The 15,256-nt window shown below is 44.1% G+C and overlaps 1 protein-coding gene across 1 annotated transcript in view; it reads right to left on the bottom strand.

Annotated features, from left to right (window-relative positions):
* LOC131081282 (gamma-aminobutyric acid receptor subunit rho-1) overlaps positions 1–14,192 on the bottom strand; it is a 30,379-nt gene extending 16,187 nt beyond the window's left edge. Inside the window, exons 1-2 of the mRNA XM_058020293.1 lie at positions 13,968–14,192; positions 678–731 (exon numbers count right to left, since the gene is read on the bottom strand). Of these exons, the coding sequence (XP_057876276.1) occupies positions 678–731; positions 13,968–14,089 (176 nt within the window). The 5' untranslated portion in view covers positions 14,090–14,192. The remainder of the gene's footprint in view (positions 1–677; positions 732–13,967) is intronic.
* Between the last annotated feature and the right edge of the window lie 1,064 nt (positions 14,193–15,256).

Here is a 15,256-nt window from a genome sequence, read left to right as displayed (position 1 = left end):
CTTGGAGGGAAGGCATCCACTGACACTGCACCACACAGAGCCTGTGGCCGTGGCCTTATGCCCCAGCCCCATGAGGGTGTCAGGCAGGGGGGCTTCCTCTGGGGCCTGCTGGACCCCGCTAATGGCATGGCTAACACCTACAGACAGCTGGTGAGGCAGAGTGGAAATTTTCCAGAGTAGAAATCCATTTTGATTTAGGTGAAATGTACATCTTTGAGTTAAGTCTGTAGCTTGCTGTTTAATCTGATTGCCAGCTCTTGCAAAGGGCCTGTGCTTGAGAGACTGCTTCAGCCGAAAGACAAGAGATAAGGTGGGGGGGCAGACAGAGCAGGGCAACCTGATCCAAGAGTTCTTTCTGATAAAGAAAAATTAGCAGCAAGTGTCACGCAAAATCAGTAAAATGAATATGTATGAATTTATTGTGAAATTGTATGCATACGTATTTGAAAGAGAGATAAAATGGGATCTGGAGTTCCCAGCGGTACGCATGTCATTTCAGGAGAACGATTCCCACATGCGTCCAGCGCTGTAATAAACATTCCAGCTTTACAACTTTCACAAAAGTTGTGAAGTTTGTTTGCTTCCACAAATCACTGGCTTGCCCGAGCGGGCCCCCCTCCCCTGCCCAGCCCAGCTACGGCCCGGGCCTGCAGCGGCCTCCTGAGGGCCCTGCTTACCTGCCCTGCTTGTGCGCCTCGCCGTGGGCTTCCCGTCGCTGCCGCTGCGGCCGGCTGCAGGAACAACGGGAAAAGGAGAGCTGAGACAGGTGGGCACAGGCAGGCGGGAGAGGATGTCAGGAGGGAGGCACCGGATCCCCGCAGCTTTACCTTCTGTCACATGTGAGAAATGGTGCTTACCTTTTTTTGCAGCCTTTCACCAAAGGTGGGTGTCAGGCTGGGCATGGCAGAGGATGGGGAGGATAGGGATGCACGGGCTCACAGTGGAGACAAGGTAAAAATTATTTATGTAGGGTGGGACACCTCTCTTTTTGACTGTCTGGCAAAGTACCCAAGCAGGCAGCTCAGGTCCCACCTGCCCAGCCTTGGCTGGCAACACCAGGGGCTTTGGACACAGCAGCTACCCTTGGGGGCACAGCCATTACACCGGCAGACCAGAGTATGTTCACTGTCTGTTCACAAGAAAAGATTTTCAAATTATTTTGGGGGGGGGGGGGGAAGAAAAAAAAACAACAAATTGTTTCTGGCTTCATACCTCTCCCATCTGGCTGTCAAGAAAGGTCTTCTCAGGTCTTTGGCCAATATTTTATTTAATCATTAAAGGCAAGAATATTGCTTTTGGCCATGTAAGTGCTAGCTTGAGCAAAAGTAACATTTTAAACAATTAACAGTTCTAAGTCATCTTTAACTAAAAGTAAAAAAATTAGCTTCTCTATGTAATAAACACTAACTCAAATCAACTCTGCTAATGAGGCTTTTTGCCCATTAGCATACATTTCAAATCCCTCTGTAGAGACTTAGAGTGGCAAAACTTTTTGCAGTAATGGTTGACAGCACCTGAGCACCATTGTCCCTTTGGTGTGTAGTGGAGGAAGCCCAGGCCTTGTGAGACAGTTCTTTTCTGGGCTGGGAGCATTCCAAAAGCCAATAGTATGGGAGGGAAATTCATCCTGCTGCTGCCACAGAGAAGCAGACAACCAGGTCAGGAATGGGCAAATGGGGCTGTAGTACTGACTCACCCTGAAGTGAAGAACTGGAAGAGTAGGATTGGTTTTTTTCCAGGATCTACTCTGTGTTTCCCAGAGGAATTCTAGGAATAAGTGCACAGGCAGATGAGTGTTTGGGGGGGTCTTTGGGCCATGCAACACCATTGCCATTAAAAGAAGCAGCTTCTGTGGCACTGCTTGGACCTGGGCATCACAAAGCAAAACACCTGCAAATGCAAAATGCACTTTGTGGAGCCTTCTGCCTTCTGAGACACTCTGATATGTCTCACTGCTGCCTGCTTCTCATCTGCTGGCTGTCAGGAAATAACTTCTTGTGTTTTGGGGATAAGCAGATTCTGGCAACAAGCTGACCTATTTACATGACTTTAAGTGCCCTAGTAAACTCTTGGCTGTTCAGGAATAATGCTGGTATTTGAACAGGGATGAAGCAGGCCATGTTCTTGCAATTTCTAATTTTCATTTCCCTTGTAGGTCTTATCTAATGCTTCATGGTGGCCCTGTCCCTATTCTGCTTGTCAAGGGAGACTTCAAGGCATGGCCATCAAGGATTTGTGGCCAACTTTTCCCCATCCTCTGCACTCAGCAACCCTGGGTGCTTCCTTTTATTTCCTCCGGGTGTTCCTCTCTCTCCTCTAAAGTTAACTTTATTTCCCTGCCACAGACAAGCATAAAATGTCCCCCGTGCTCCATCCACTGCAGAGTACTGTGTTCATTTGAGCTTTGGTTTGGGTATTTTGCTTCTTTTTGCCAGCCCTGTTCCCCTTGCCACAGCTCTGTGGCAGCAGAACATTTTTACCTGTTACCCTGTTACTCCAATTTGAAGCCCCATTTCTTTCTACTCAGTAAATACCTTTTCTGTTCTGGTTCCTGGGGAGTCCTCTGCTGGCTCAGGGATCAATGGCGGCTCCATCGTGGCACCCCATTACCCTGCCTGTCTGGGCTGTGAATCAATGGAAAGCTGCTGTGGCTTCTGCTGTTGCTGGGTGTTCGTGGATGACAGCCTCAGCCAGGAGATTCAGCCCAGACATTGTGCACAGATTGCTCAGCACAACTGCCTGTGAGTGTCCCTCCTGCTTTCACTGGGATGACAGGCTCCTTAAAACTAAACAATCATTCCCAAGGTAAAATATACTGAATAATGAACAACCCTTTTTTTCCTCCCCCACAATGTTAATACTTATCTCCTAGCAGCTACAATGCCAAAAGGCATTTCATGTCTCATGAAGGTCACAGAGATAGTTTGTGAAAAAGCAACAACTGGAGCAGAGTGGCATTTACTCACAGCTCTTGGGCCCCTGAGGGCAGCTGGGGTGATGCAAGCTCTTCAAAGTCCTTGTTATTGCCCCAGATGTACCCCCTGCTTCAAGGGATATTGAGATGCCTCTGCCCCAGAGTCTGAGGCTTGCTGGGGCTGGGAGGCAATGATGTGGCTGAAGTGTAGGATAGCTGGGGAAGAAAATCAGCCAATCCAGATTTTGATCACTACTGGTACAGACACAAGGCAAAAGGCAGTTACCCTTTTTGTATTTTAAAGCATGATGTTTCCTATTGCTCTAATAGCCACTCCAACACAGCAAAAAAGGTTGCAGGGTTAGGGTTAACAGTGTCTAATTTCCAGAAGAAACAGTCCAACCCTGACATCTAAAGGTCCCAGCAAGCGTTTCCAAATGCCCAACTTCACAGGACACGTGTCAGAGGAATGTCAGATCCACACTTACAATATGCACCACAAACCCCACAGTGTTCTTCATTCTTCATCTTGGAAATAAGATCTTTTGGAAGCAACCAAAACAAATGTGCGAGAGGTCATTACCCGTCATAGCATTTTAGTTTGCAGTTACTTCTGCAACATACATTCCCCACCTATAATCTCACAGATCAGCTGATCCACAGACCTCCTTGCCACTGATGGAAGGCAACAGGGGATATGGAGCTTGTTGAGCCAGTTTCCAGCAAAAAGTAAAGAAAGTGATACAAGTCCCTCGTGGCCACCAGCCATGCCATGGCACTCAGCTCTGGGCCCCCCCATCCCTGAGTGAGCAGGGTGGGCAGCTTGTGCTGTGCCTCCATCCTGCACCTGCTGTGCTGCACACACCTCATGCCATGATGGGCAGGGGAATGCCAGCACCCACGTTCTGCTTGGTCTTCCCATCAAATTACATCTGGACAAGGCAGGAGAGGGCAGTGGAGGCAGCACAAGTCCCCACGGGGAGCAAAGTCTTGGCAGGATGAACATGGGATTGACAAAGGTGTATTGGTTAGATCTGTTAGAAGTGTAAAAATCTTATTAAATACCTATTAAATGCCTACATATTTGGCTTTGATCTCCCTATTTTATGACCAGTTATTGACTGGGGTTAATACATCAGCATCCTATTAAAGGCCAAAACCAGACTGGAGAATGCTGGTTTAGGGAATGGGGGAGAAGCAAAAGGAACTGGGGGTTGTTGGCACAAACATACAGGAGGTTCCTGCAGGGAAAAAGTAGGGCAAAGACAAAGGGAGCTGGGATCTGCAACAGTGCCTGTGCTTTGGGTGAGACTGAGAAGAAAAGAGGCTGGATGGGCAGAGGTGGGGAGGGAAGATAAACATTGGGTAATAATAGAAGATATCAGAAGGAGAAGGAGAAGGAGAAGGAGAAGGAGAAGGAGAAGGAGAAGGAGAAGGAGAAGGAGAAGGAGAAGGAGAAGGAGAAGGAGAAGGAGAAGGAGAAGGGAAGAGAAGAGAAGAGAAGAGAAGAGAAGAGAAGAGAAGAGAAGAGAAGAGAAGAGAAGAGAAGAGAAGAGAAGAGAAGAGAAGAGAAGAGAAGAGAAGAGAAGAGAAGAGAAGAGAAGAGAAGAGAAGAGAAGAGAAGAGAAGAGAAGAGAAGAGAAGAGAAGAGGCATCAGACTCAAACAGTGCCTCATCATTTTGTGGGATGACTCCTGGGGCAAAGAGAGCCTGGACAGCCCTTCATGAGTAGTGGTGTCCCCTCACCACAGAGTGGTGCTGGACAGAGATAATGTCCTGCTCCTGGAGACATGTGAGCCTTGCTGGGCTAAAGAACTTCCCAGCCTGTGTTCCAAAGGAAAAAGAGTGTTTGGAGTGGGGAGTTCACAGAAAGTTCCTCCATAGAATGCCTTATGGCTTGCAAATGAATTGGGAAGGCTTCTCAGCAAGCAGGAGATGCTGGTGGATAGGTGGTGCAGCAGGTCCACGTGAAGACTGAGAAGTCGTCCAGGGCCCAGAGAAGAGCTTTGCAGGGGGAGGAAAAGTGAGGCAGCTAAATGGGAAGAAAACCCACCCAGCACCTGAGGGAGAAAAGAGCAAAATTGAAATGGGAGGAAACTGCTTTTACCTGGTGACATGCACTTCACCAGACATGATCCACTGTGCAACATTAATTACCCAGGGATAATGTAGGATAAAAACCCACTAATTTGTACTCAAATTGAGAGACATGCAAAGCCATGAGCTGTAAACAAGACTCTAAGAACTGAGGAAAATTTATCATGACGTGTTTTTGTTGGGGTTTTTTTGGGGCATTTGTCAAGCCCTTATTTGTTTGTAATTATTTTGGACTATGTGTCCTTATGATTAGTAGGTTTAAAGATTGTGAAGAAAGATGATACATTGCTATCATAATATATAGTGTTAAATATATTAAAAGAAAGGGGGAAATAGCACTATTTTTGGTCTTTACATTAGAAGTCTGAGAAACTGTGGGATTCTGAGGTCTTCTACCATCTTTTTTTAGAGTGATACAGAAAATTCAATGAGAACCCCATTTTAGTCCATTGTTATTTGAATACAGGTCAGTCTCAGACTCCAAAATAAGCAGGAGACATTCATGCACCCTTTAAAAGTTGCACTTCTTTTGCTCTTTGCCTGGACATAAACACTGACTAAAGAAAAAAAGGGAACATACACACACATATGAAAAAAGGGAACATACATACACATGTTGATAACTCACAGAAAAGTTGTGCCACCTGAGGTCCTGACACTGAACCTGATATTGCAAAAGTGGAAGTGCCCCTATGTTGCAGCAATTGCATCCAGTGCATGGGTGTTTGTTGAATTTGGTGTTACATATGTTGAAAGGAAGAATTGGAGGAAGCAGAAGGTCCATCCTGCCAGCTAGGAAGAGGCAGGCGTGGTGCCAGGACTCAGCCAAGTAAGAAAGAGAAGCAGATGAAGGGAAGGGGAGAACTAATGGGGCAATGCAGAACATGCTGGAAGGTTTCATGTCTGGCCAGTCTCAGAAGAAAAGCTGACTTGCAAGCACAGCATAGTGTAGATCAGGGAAGGACATTTTAAGGAGTATTTAGATAGTTTGAGGTATTTAAGTCAGCAGAGGCTGATGACATTACCCCAGGAGCAGTGGGAATACCAGCTGCTACAGACTCTGAGCTGTAAGCCACCACCTCCAAGGATTCCTCAGAGGTGGGTGATGCCCCTGGGAGAGCGTGAGGGTGAAAACAATACCTGGTTTTAAGAAGGGTACAAAAGAAGGAGGTTGGAGCTTTGAGATACGAAAATAAATTGACAAACTCAAGTGATCCATTGGTTTGTCCCGCCCCCCACCCCAGGGAATAATGAGATTATAAAGATCAGTCAGTGTGAATCTTTGCAATAATTGACGTCAAACCAGTCTAATGTCCTGTCTGATGGTGTAACTGGCTGCCTTAGTGTAAGCAGGAGGAAAAGTAGATTTAAGTGAGGTTTTTAATATGTCATTACTAAACAAGGGAAACAGGGTTGAGATGAAGCTGTGACTTTGAACATGTCTGAAGTACCTGGGCTAATGTGATGCCATTAATTTGCTGCTGCTGAGAGACACTAAACAACATTTCACAGATTTCATCCTGGAAACAGCTGGTCAATGTTTTCAATAGTAGGACAGATGACAGAACTATAAAACTCAGGCATGAGGGCACGCTTGAAAGAGAAACAGGCATTTGGGGATCTAGGGTCCCAATTCAAAGCCACAATGTGTTAGAGAAAAGGTCTGATGCCTATACGACGAACTGCAAGAAAAGATAGCACTAAGAACTGCGTGGAACATGGAGAAATAAATGTATAAATGATGAATGGGGAATAAGTAGGCAAAAAATTTTTAATTGTAATAGAATAGAACAGAAAAAGCATAATTGTAACAATTCTGCTGTTGGGGCAACGTTAAGAAATATTCATCTTAGCACAGGAGCAGAGATAGATTTAAAGTAAATGGATTGAACAGTAACAAGTCAACAGGCATTTACCCAGAAGAAAGCCAAGTAAGAAACTGTTGAATAAATAGTCAGTGGTGACACAGGACTGGAAGATGGCAGCTTTCAACTTCTTTGGGACTCTAAAAAGCTACTGACTGTTCATCTGGACTAATTAGCTACAAAGATAGCAAAAACCACCAAAAGTAGACACCAGATAAATATAGTATGTATTGAAGAAGAGTTTTCTTGAAGGATATTATGCCCTTTGGAAATATGGAAACATTTAATTTGGAAAAGACCTTTAAAAATCATCAAGTCCATCCATCAACCTGAGACCACCACTATGTTCATCATTAAACCATGACCTCAAATGCCATATCCACGTTTTTTTAGCATTTCCAGAGATGGTGACTCCACTGCTTCCCTGGGAAGCCTGTTTCAATACTTCACAACCCTTCCCACGAAAATATTTTTCCTATAATCTAATCTAAACCTCTCCTGCAACTTGAGGCTGTTTCCTCTTGTCCTGTACTAGTTACCTAAGAGCAGAGACTGGTGCCCACCTCACTACAACCTCCTTTCATGGAGTTGTTGTAAAATAATGGCCTTCTCTAAAAAGTTACTGCCTTGTAGACAAGAGTAATCAAGATCACACATTGTACCACAAATTCCAAAGGAATGTTCACAGGGTCTTCTTGTAAAGAAATCAGAAGTCAGAAAGAAGTTCCCCACACGGGAATGATTACAAAACATGAAAAAGAGGAATTATGCAGAGTTTTTACCATGAAGAACGTTTCCCAGTGTAGTCCCATGATACCTATGATAGGATCATTGTTGTTCAATAGCTTTATAAATTATTTTGGATAAAAGAGTAATTACTGGAAACAATATTTACTGAGGACATGTAACTATTCAAGGTAGTTAAAATCAGAGCTTTGGGTGAAGAATTGCAGCAGATTCTCATGACTTCAGGACAATTCAGTGCTAGCAAATTCAGAAAAGTGTACATTGATTTCTACTTTGTATTTTTAACTTTTTCCATTTTGCTTTCAGAAATGACGTCAAAATAGTGATGGCCTCCAAACCAACTGCTACTGCTAAAGAAGTGTCATTGTGGTATTTCTGGGTAAACATCAGCTTAATGCTGCACAGTGCCCAAGAGGACAAACAATGGTTCAGCATTATTGGGAACAGAGCAGCAAACCAGGCAGAAGCCATTTCAATGGTGTTAGCAACACCAAGGCAAGTCCACATCTCACATATCCAATGTCCATAGCTAGAAAAAATAGCTGAGTAAGAGGAGAGATTTTGGAGGTGAAGAAGCCTTCCAGGCAGGCAGAGCAGGGCTCTCAGAGTGGGAAAGGAGGAGTTGGCCAAGTGATAATGGTGCGAGCATATGAATTCAGGAGTAGCTTGGTGCAAGTGGGCAGGAATCTGTCACTCAAGACTTTCCACAATGCATAGCAAGGAGAAGAAATTTGACAGAAAGTACATAAGCATGGCATCACACTGTGAAATTCACTCTGAAATCTGTGAGTGCTTTCACAGAAGTGAGTTTGGAAGGTGACTGAGCATATTTTAGAAGAAAAACATCACCATTTCAGATGTGAACTCAACTCTGCAATGAGAAAATCAATTTATTTGCACTCAGGAGGGAAGAAATTACCTTGCAGCATCTTCAAATTGTTTTTTTTTTTTTTTTTTTGTTTTTTTTTTTTTTTTTTTTTGGCTAGGCTTCACACAGCCTGTTATGTCTCCTCACAACAGCTCATAAAACACGTGTAGTAATGGTGGGCCAGAAGAAAACATGAAGCTGCTGATCCTGAGCAAGTTGCAATGTTACCCGAAGCTTCTGTCATTAGGGGCCAAGTAAGGTTGAGGAGTACTTGGGTGTATGAACATGGCTACAGAAGTGCCAGTAGAGGCTGCTCTGCCACCAATGAAACTAATAAAGTTAGGAAGCTGTGTGGCACATAGACCTGAGGCAAATTCTAGAAGGGGTGAAAGGAGGCTGGTTATAATGATGAAAGTAGAAAATAGAGTTTTCAAAGCATCATCACTTGCTATGAGAAGCAGAGGGGGACACTTCTGGCTGGTCCAAGAAAAGGAGCCATGCACAATTGAAATTTCTTGAAAGAACAACAGGGGTGGAAAGGCAAATGGGAGAAAGAGCAAAGCACTAATGAAAAATAAGCTAATGTATAACAAGGTAAAGAAGAGGAGCATGGTTGGAGGGAAGAAAAGGCTTTGAAGTAAGCCACAAAGTAATATGAAGTTGAAAGCAACAGGGTAAATCTTGGCAGGTTTGTGTGACAGGGGCAAGGGATGTGGGGGAAAAAATAGGTAGGTGAAGCAGAGGGCAAAGAAAGGGATGAGAAAAAAAAAAGAGAAACAGCTGATTGAAGAAGAGGAGAAACCTTGAATGAGGGAAAGAAAAGGAGTGAAGGAGATGAAGAAAAAAGGAAGAAAGGGGAAGGCAAGTTACTAACTGGGTAGATGGAGAGACACCACTTGCACACAGAAGGTCTGAAGTCCACACTGGCCTCTTGCTCTCCTGAGACCCAGCTCTGCTGGAGCAAGTGGTGTCCAGACACAACTCAAGCTGATCCCAGAAAGCAATGCCTGGGGAGCTGTGGGCTCACTGCATCTGGCTCACCACTGATAATGTGGCAATGCCTTCACAGGCATTTTACAGTCTTACCATGCACTCCACAAGTGTGATCTAAAGACAGCTTGCATTAGCAAGATTTGTTTATGCAAATGGGTTACTATTTGCAGATAAAAGTGAGACAAAATTATTGGTCAGGTAATGGTAGAGGCATGACTAACAACACGAAGTGAATCTCAGGTAAGGTTAAACAAACATGATCTCTAGACCTTTTACAATGGAATCTCTTCTCTTGAAAGCTGTTTGTCTGAAAGGTGGTGTTAATGCTGTCCAGGGAGATTTTAGTGTTAAAAGAGATTTTTTTCCCCCCAGCAGTTAGCTCTGGCAGAACAACATGGCTCAGCTCCAGGACAGTTCTTTCCCTGTTGCTCATCCTCTCTAGTAGATTCTGCAAGTCTAATTAGCAGCACAGGCTTTGGCCCTTTTGTTGGCACAACGATGTTTTGACTTTTAGTGAGCTTTTGCATCATTCTAGTGACCCCCCTCCTCCGAAGCCTGGTGGCTTTCCAAGAGCCTGAGCAGTTGGGAAAACAGCAGACAGCTCTCTTGCCAGTGCTCCAGAATTCAGCTCCTTTCTGTAGGAGTTTTGGCACCCTGAACCCAACAGGCAGAAAAAGCCTTGCAATCCCTGTTGGTTTTGCACATGGCTGACTGCAAACTGTGAACGGGTCTGCAAGGTGAGAAAGCTTTTATTTTTATATTGCTGCTCTTTGAAGTGAAATTCCTTTGAGGTGATTTGTCCTGGAGATTAGCAAAAATAAGTAGTTGAGTCTTTGACTGGCACACAGACATTTTTACAGTGAATTACAATATTTGAGGGCTCTGTAGTAAGTCCCATGCAATAAAGCTATCTACTATGTTGCTTTCCCTGTGACTGTCTGCATACTTTAACCTAGATTGATTTGCCATTTTCTTGTCACACTATGTCCTAAAGCCTCAGCAGCTTTATCTAAGGAATTATTTGGGACCTTTTTCAAAATTCATGTTATGCAAACCCAGTCCTCATAAGACTATGGTGCATGCATGGACTCTCATGGGCAAAACCTCTCCTGTCTGCTCACTCTTCTTCACAGCCCTTGTGTCTCATGCTAGAATGGGGTACCTGCGGTGAAAAATATTGTGACAGAGAAGGTGTCTGACCTTGCAGCTCCCCGTGTACTCCACTCACCATATCTCTAGAATGTGAAGGCTGTGGATGTGAGCTCAGCTGGATCTGGGCAGGTGAAAAGAGAAGCCCTGGAGCTGAAAACTCTGAAAACTGCAGATCCAGTGGTGAGTTTTAATTTGAAAGCAGAGTTCAGCGCAAGTGAGTCTCACCTGGAAGAAACTGACACACCATCTAAAGAAACGAGCTAAAAGCCTGTGTATTCCTCCATCAGCTGCACCATGGCAATCAGGAGCAAAGCTGGACACGACTGTCAGAGACAGCAGGATGCTGGCAGGTCCTTACAGCAGGTGCCTCTGCCGTGTGCCAACACCGGTGGCTGGCCCTGAGCCCTGGCACTAGGGCAAGAGGATGACCTTGTTGTTCTGTAGGGATTCTGGGGGTTAGGGAGGTCATGGGTGCAAATCAACCCATCCTGAGCGTCCTGTGATGGTGTGGAGACAGCCTTTCCCATGTCAAATAGATTTTCCCATCAATCTCCACTGAGGCCTTTGTCTTTCTTCAGAAGGAAAAGGCTACAGTGGAGGGATGGATTTCCATCCTGGTCCTTACCACAAGCCTTAAGGAGCAAGAAACAAGAGTGTTTAGAGAGGAGTAAAGAGGTCAATTACTCTAACTTCTCCTGCATTCAGAGATGGGTGTTGAAGGGAGGGGGAAACAGAGTCAAATCCAAAATATTCAGGAGTAATGTTCTCTGCAAGTTTTTCTGATGTAATATACCATCCTCTGTTGCTGCAGAGGTTGTTACCGTCCTCTGGATCCTTTTGAATCCAGGATCTAACTCTGTGATGGAAAAAGGCATGGACTTTGATTGAAAGTGCCAAGGAATCATGGCTACTTCAAAACTGTTTTACATAACCAGCATCTTAACATAAGAGACCACCCCATGAGAGCAAAGAGGCTTGGCTGGACCTCTGAGATGAGGTGTTCTGCCATACACAGATGCCTGGTAGTGTTGGGCAGGCATGATCTTCCACTGGGAGATCCTGACAGCAGTCCCAGAAGGTCAGGGGGATTACCTCTGCATACAGCACCTGCTGGAGGGCTGTATACTGCACCTAGTCCTGATGTCAATCCTGAAAAAGCAGTAAAAGGACAGAGGAAAACAGCCAAATGGCCAGGTCAAAGCTTGGGAAATATTCCACACTGAGAAATGCAAGAAGCCTTATCTCCTAAATGTATGTAAGCAGAGATGAGTGGAGGCTTGGTCCGGCTGCAATTACCTTGATGGAGAGGAGACAAGGTAGCACAGAACAGGACCAAACAGATGGAAGCCAGAGTTAAAAAATACTTGCAATTCTGTTCTGAATTTGACATTGAAGGTTAGGGGTTTGGCACAGAAGGGTTTGTTGTTTGTGCTTCGGAAGAAATCCTAAGGTCCTATGGGCATCCTATGGATGGCCATAATCATCTTTTTTTACCCTACATGGGTGTCTCACAGGCTGTGCCATCACAGGGCAAAGTGGGCACTGTGCTGGGCACGACACTGCTGATGGACAACCAGCCCTACAGCCACAGGCCAGCTTTGCTCCTCTCCCCATCAGCTCTCCTCAACATCACTGTGCCCTACTGAGGAAAAAATAGGCCAGAAATGCCCTCCCAGGCCAGTGAGGTCATGCTGGGAGGGCAGTGGAGCCAATTCTCCAGAGCCACACCACCTCAGGGCGTTCCAATGGGCTAATCCTGGAACAATTACACATCATACACAACGTATAGGGGAAGGGGCAGCTCCTGAATTGACTGAATAGGTATTTCTTTTCCATTTTCACCCCTTTTTAACATTTTTCTGCTTTGATTTGTTATATTGTCAGTTCATTGCACTGACACTCTTAAGCATTTAGTGCAGTATAGAGCTTTCCCTAAAGATGATAAGCAAGAAAATGGCTGTGTGTGCACGTTCCTCTCGTCTGCATGCTTCCCAGGTCACACGGTGGCACCTTGCTTTCCACCCCCTTCATTTGCTACAGCCAACACATCACCTCTGCTCTCACTGTCATGAAGCCTCCACAAAAAAAGGGATTTTGTGCATGTCTTGTACTCATACTGGCTCTGGTAATGCATCCCCTGGGGGCTGGTCATGAAGAGAGCACTGCATCCATTTGCCAGCTATACCTCCATGGAGGTGGTGTCACTGCTGAAGCCACTTCCTCTGTATGAAATGGTCCATGGACGCCCAGGTACTGATCAGGACACTGCAGTCACTCTGGAAGGTGCCCCTCACCTGCTACAAGGGACTGTAGGAAAATAAGCACTTTCCATCCCTTCCACCTTTCAGCTGTTTTTTCTGAAGGCTTATAGGAGTTGTTTGAATTCCTCAGGACTGTGACATTCCTGCATTTCCATGCCTATACACTTTACAGTATGGATGATACAGAGTCTTTAGAGAACAGCACTACAGTAAAGCAGAGACAACACAGGTTCAGTCTGTCACAAGCAACAGTACACAGCATTTAAACAAAATTAAATGTGTCAGATATATTCTTACATAAAAAAAGAAAAAGTCTTTTTTTCCTCCAGGTGTAACTTGTTTTGTGCCTGAGTATAAAAATCCTCACACAAAGTTCCAACTATTTCCCAAATAGAATATAAATAATCAGAACTCAGTTGTAGCAAAAACCCTTCCTCAACTCAAATCCTCCTAAAATGGCTGTCTACAAGATAGTGAGAGCAAAATATCACATTGTCTTTTTGTAAGAGAGAAAGAGAGAGAGAAAGAATAGACAATGTTTTAGATAATTTTAGCATATTAATACAATATACTGAATGTTCTTTCTGTTTCTTCTGATAACCGTGATAACCGACCATTGCCTTGCTGAGACTTTATTTTTTCCTTTTAAAAGGTCTATAAAACAAATAACATGGGAACAAAAAACCAAATTCTGAATATTTTAATCTGAAATCTCAAGTCCATCTAATCTTTAGTGAATGCAACAATTCTCATGGACCTAAATTTCATTTTCACTTTCATGTAAATATTCTATCACATTTAACTACCATTAATATAAATGCCTTTTTTTTGTACCATTTCAAACTTTGAGACACTTCAGAAACCTATTTTTTTAAAGAAACAATGATTTTGACAGTATAAAATGCATTAAAACTTACTCATTGGCAAAAGAAACGACAGGAAATATTTTTGCCTGAGAGATCACAGTCCGCAAATACAAGCTCAAATTATCTCTTAGTCATTTTATCATCACCCAAAACATTACATTTATCCAAACTGTAGCTGCTTGAATATAAAAACATGAGACTCACCTGCCTTTTTTGTATACCTCATGTATTTCTTTTCCTTGTCGGTGGGTTCTGCATTCAGTGGATAAAATCCATCCCCACAGCAGGAGGAAGATGCTAAAATGCATTTTATGGACAGTCAACATGTTACCTGAAGGTCTAGTATCCAGAAATAGTCCATACAAGAAAAAGAAAATCTAAATGTAGATCCTGTTTCTCTTTTTAAGACATTATCGGTCTGATCGTTATTGGAAGGATGTTTACTCATACAAAAAATCATCCTGCAGTATTTAATCTGGACAGTGGGGAAAGCAATTTCCACTAAACCTATAAATCCTTCTACGTCAGATGGCAGGGATTTTCTAGCACTGTTGAATTCACGTATTCTCAGACAACAATTATTTTTAGTCCAAACAGGCTATTTTATTAATTGGTTTAAATTGAACCCTGTTCAAATACCTGTGGCACATATACATATATATTTCTGCCTTGTTAAGTGAAGTAATGCATTTGTTCAGCTAGATGTCATTGGTAATTCTTTAATCACAAAACTTATCTGTGTAGCAGTAATGTTTGTTACAAGCATTGCAATAAATTGAAAAGTATTAATAAAGATACATCAATTTGCAGAGAAAAAAAATTTTATTTAGCTCTACGAGCAGCATTTGATCCTGTGTGTTCTACATTACTTTAGCATCCAGTGGTGCTGTGGCCAGAGTGGTGGGTGCTTTCACGACTTGAGCTCAGCTGAGCACCATGTCTGGAAAGTATCCAGTGCTCAGAGGAACAGGGAAGGATAGAATGGGAGAGATGCCTCTGACCTCTGCACAGGGATGTTGGAGCCATCCTGCTGAAATCGAGCAGCAAACACTCACCAGAGCTGCAGGAGAACTTGGGGGCCTGGTGTGTCAGGTCTCCAGATCCTCATTTGTGGTAAAGGAAATAAAATGGTGTGGGCAGAAACAGGACAGTCGAGCCAGCCTCACTGCCCATCAGTTTGGAGCTCACACCCTCCCTGCACAGCCCCCAGCTCCATGTTCACTCTCCTTCTCCTCTGTGCCCCTCCCCAAGGCTTCACAGCTTTGGTTCTTACTTGTGCTTTTCATGGAGAATTCACCTGTGTCCTGCTGACACTTCCAGCCTTGTCCTACCCCTTTGCTGACAGGGCTCTTCTTCCTCTGCCTGTTACCTGCTATGGATTTCTATTTCAGAGCAGTTTGTCAGGTCACCCGTCTCTTTCTACAAACGCTGGGGAGCAGATCTCTACCTGGCCTAAGCTGCTGTGGCTTTACTGACTTTGGTGAGCATTTACA

Source organism: Melospiza georgiana, chromosome 3, assembly GCF_028018845.1.
Source record: "Melospiza georgiana isolate bMelGeo1 chromosome 3, bMelGeo1.pri, whole genome shotgun sequence".
Lineage (NCBI taxonomy): Eukaryota > Metazoa > Chordata > Aves > Passeriformes > Passerellidae > Melospiza > Melospiza georgiana.
This window is presented reverse-complemented; position numbering and strand designations above follow the sequence as displayed.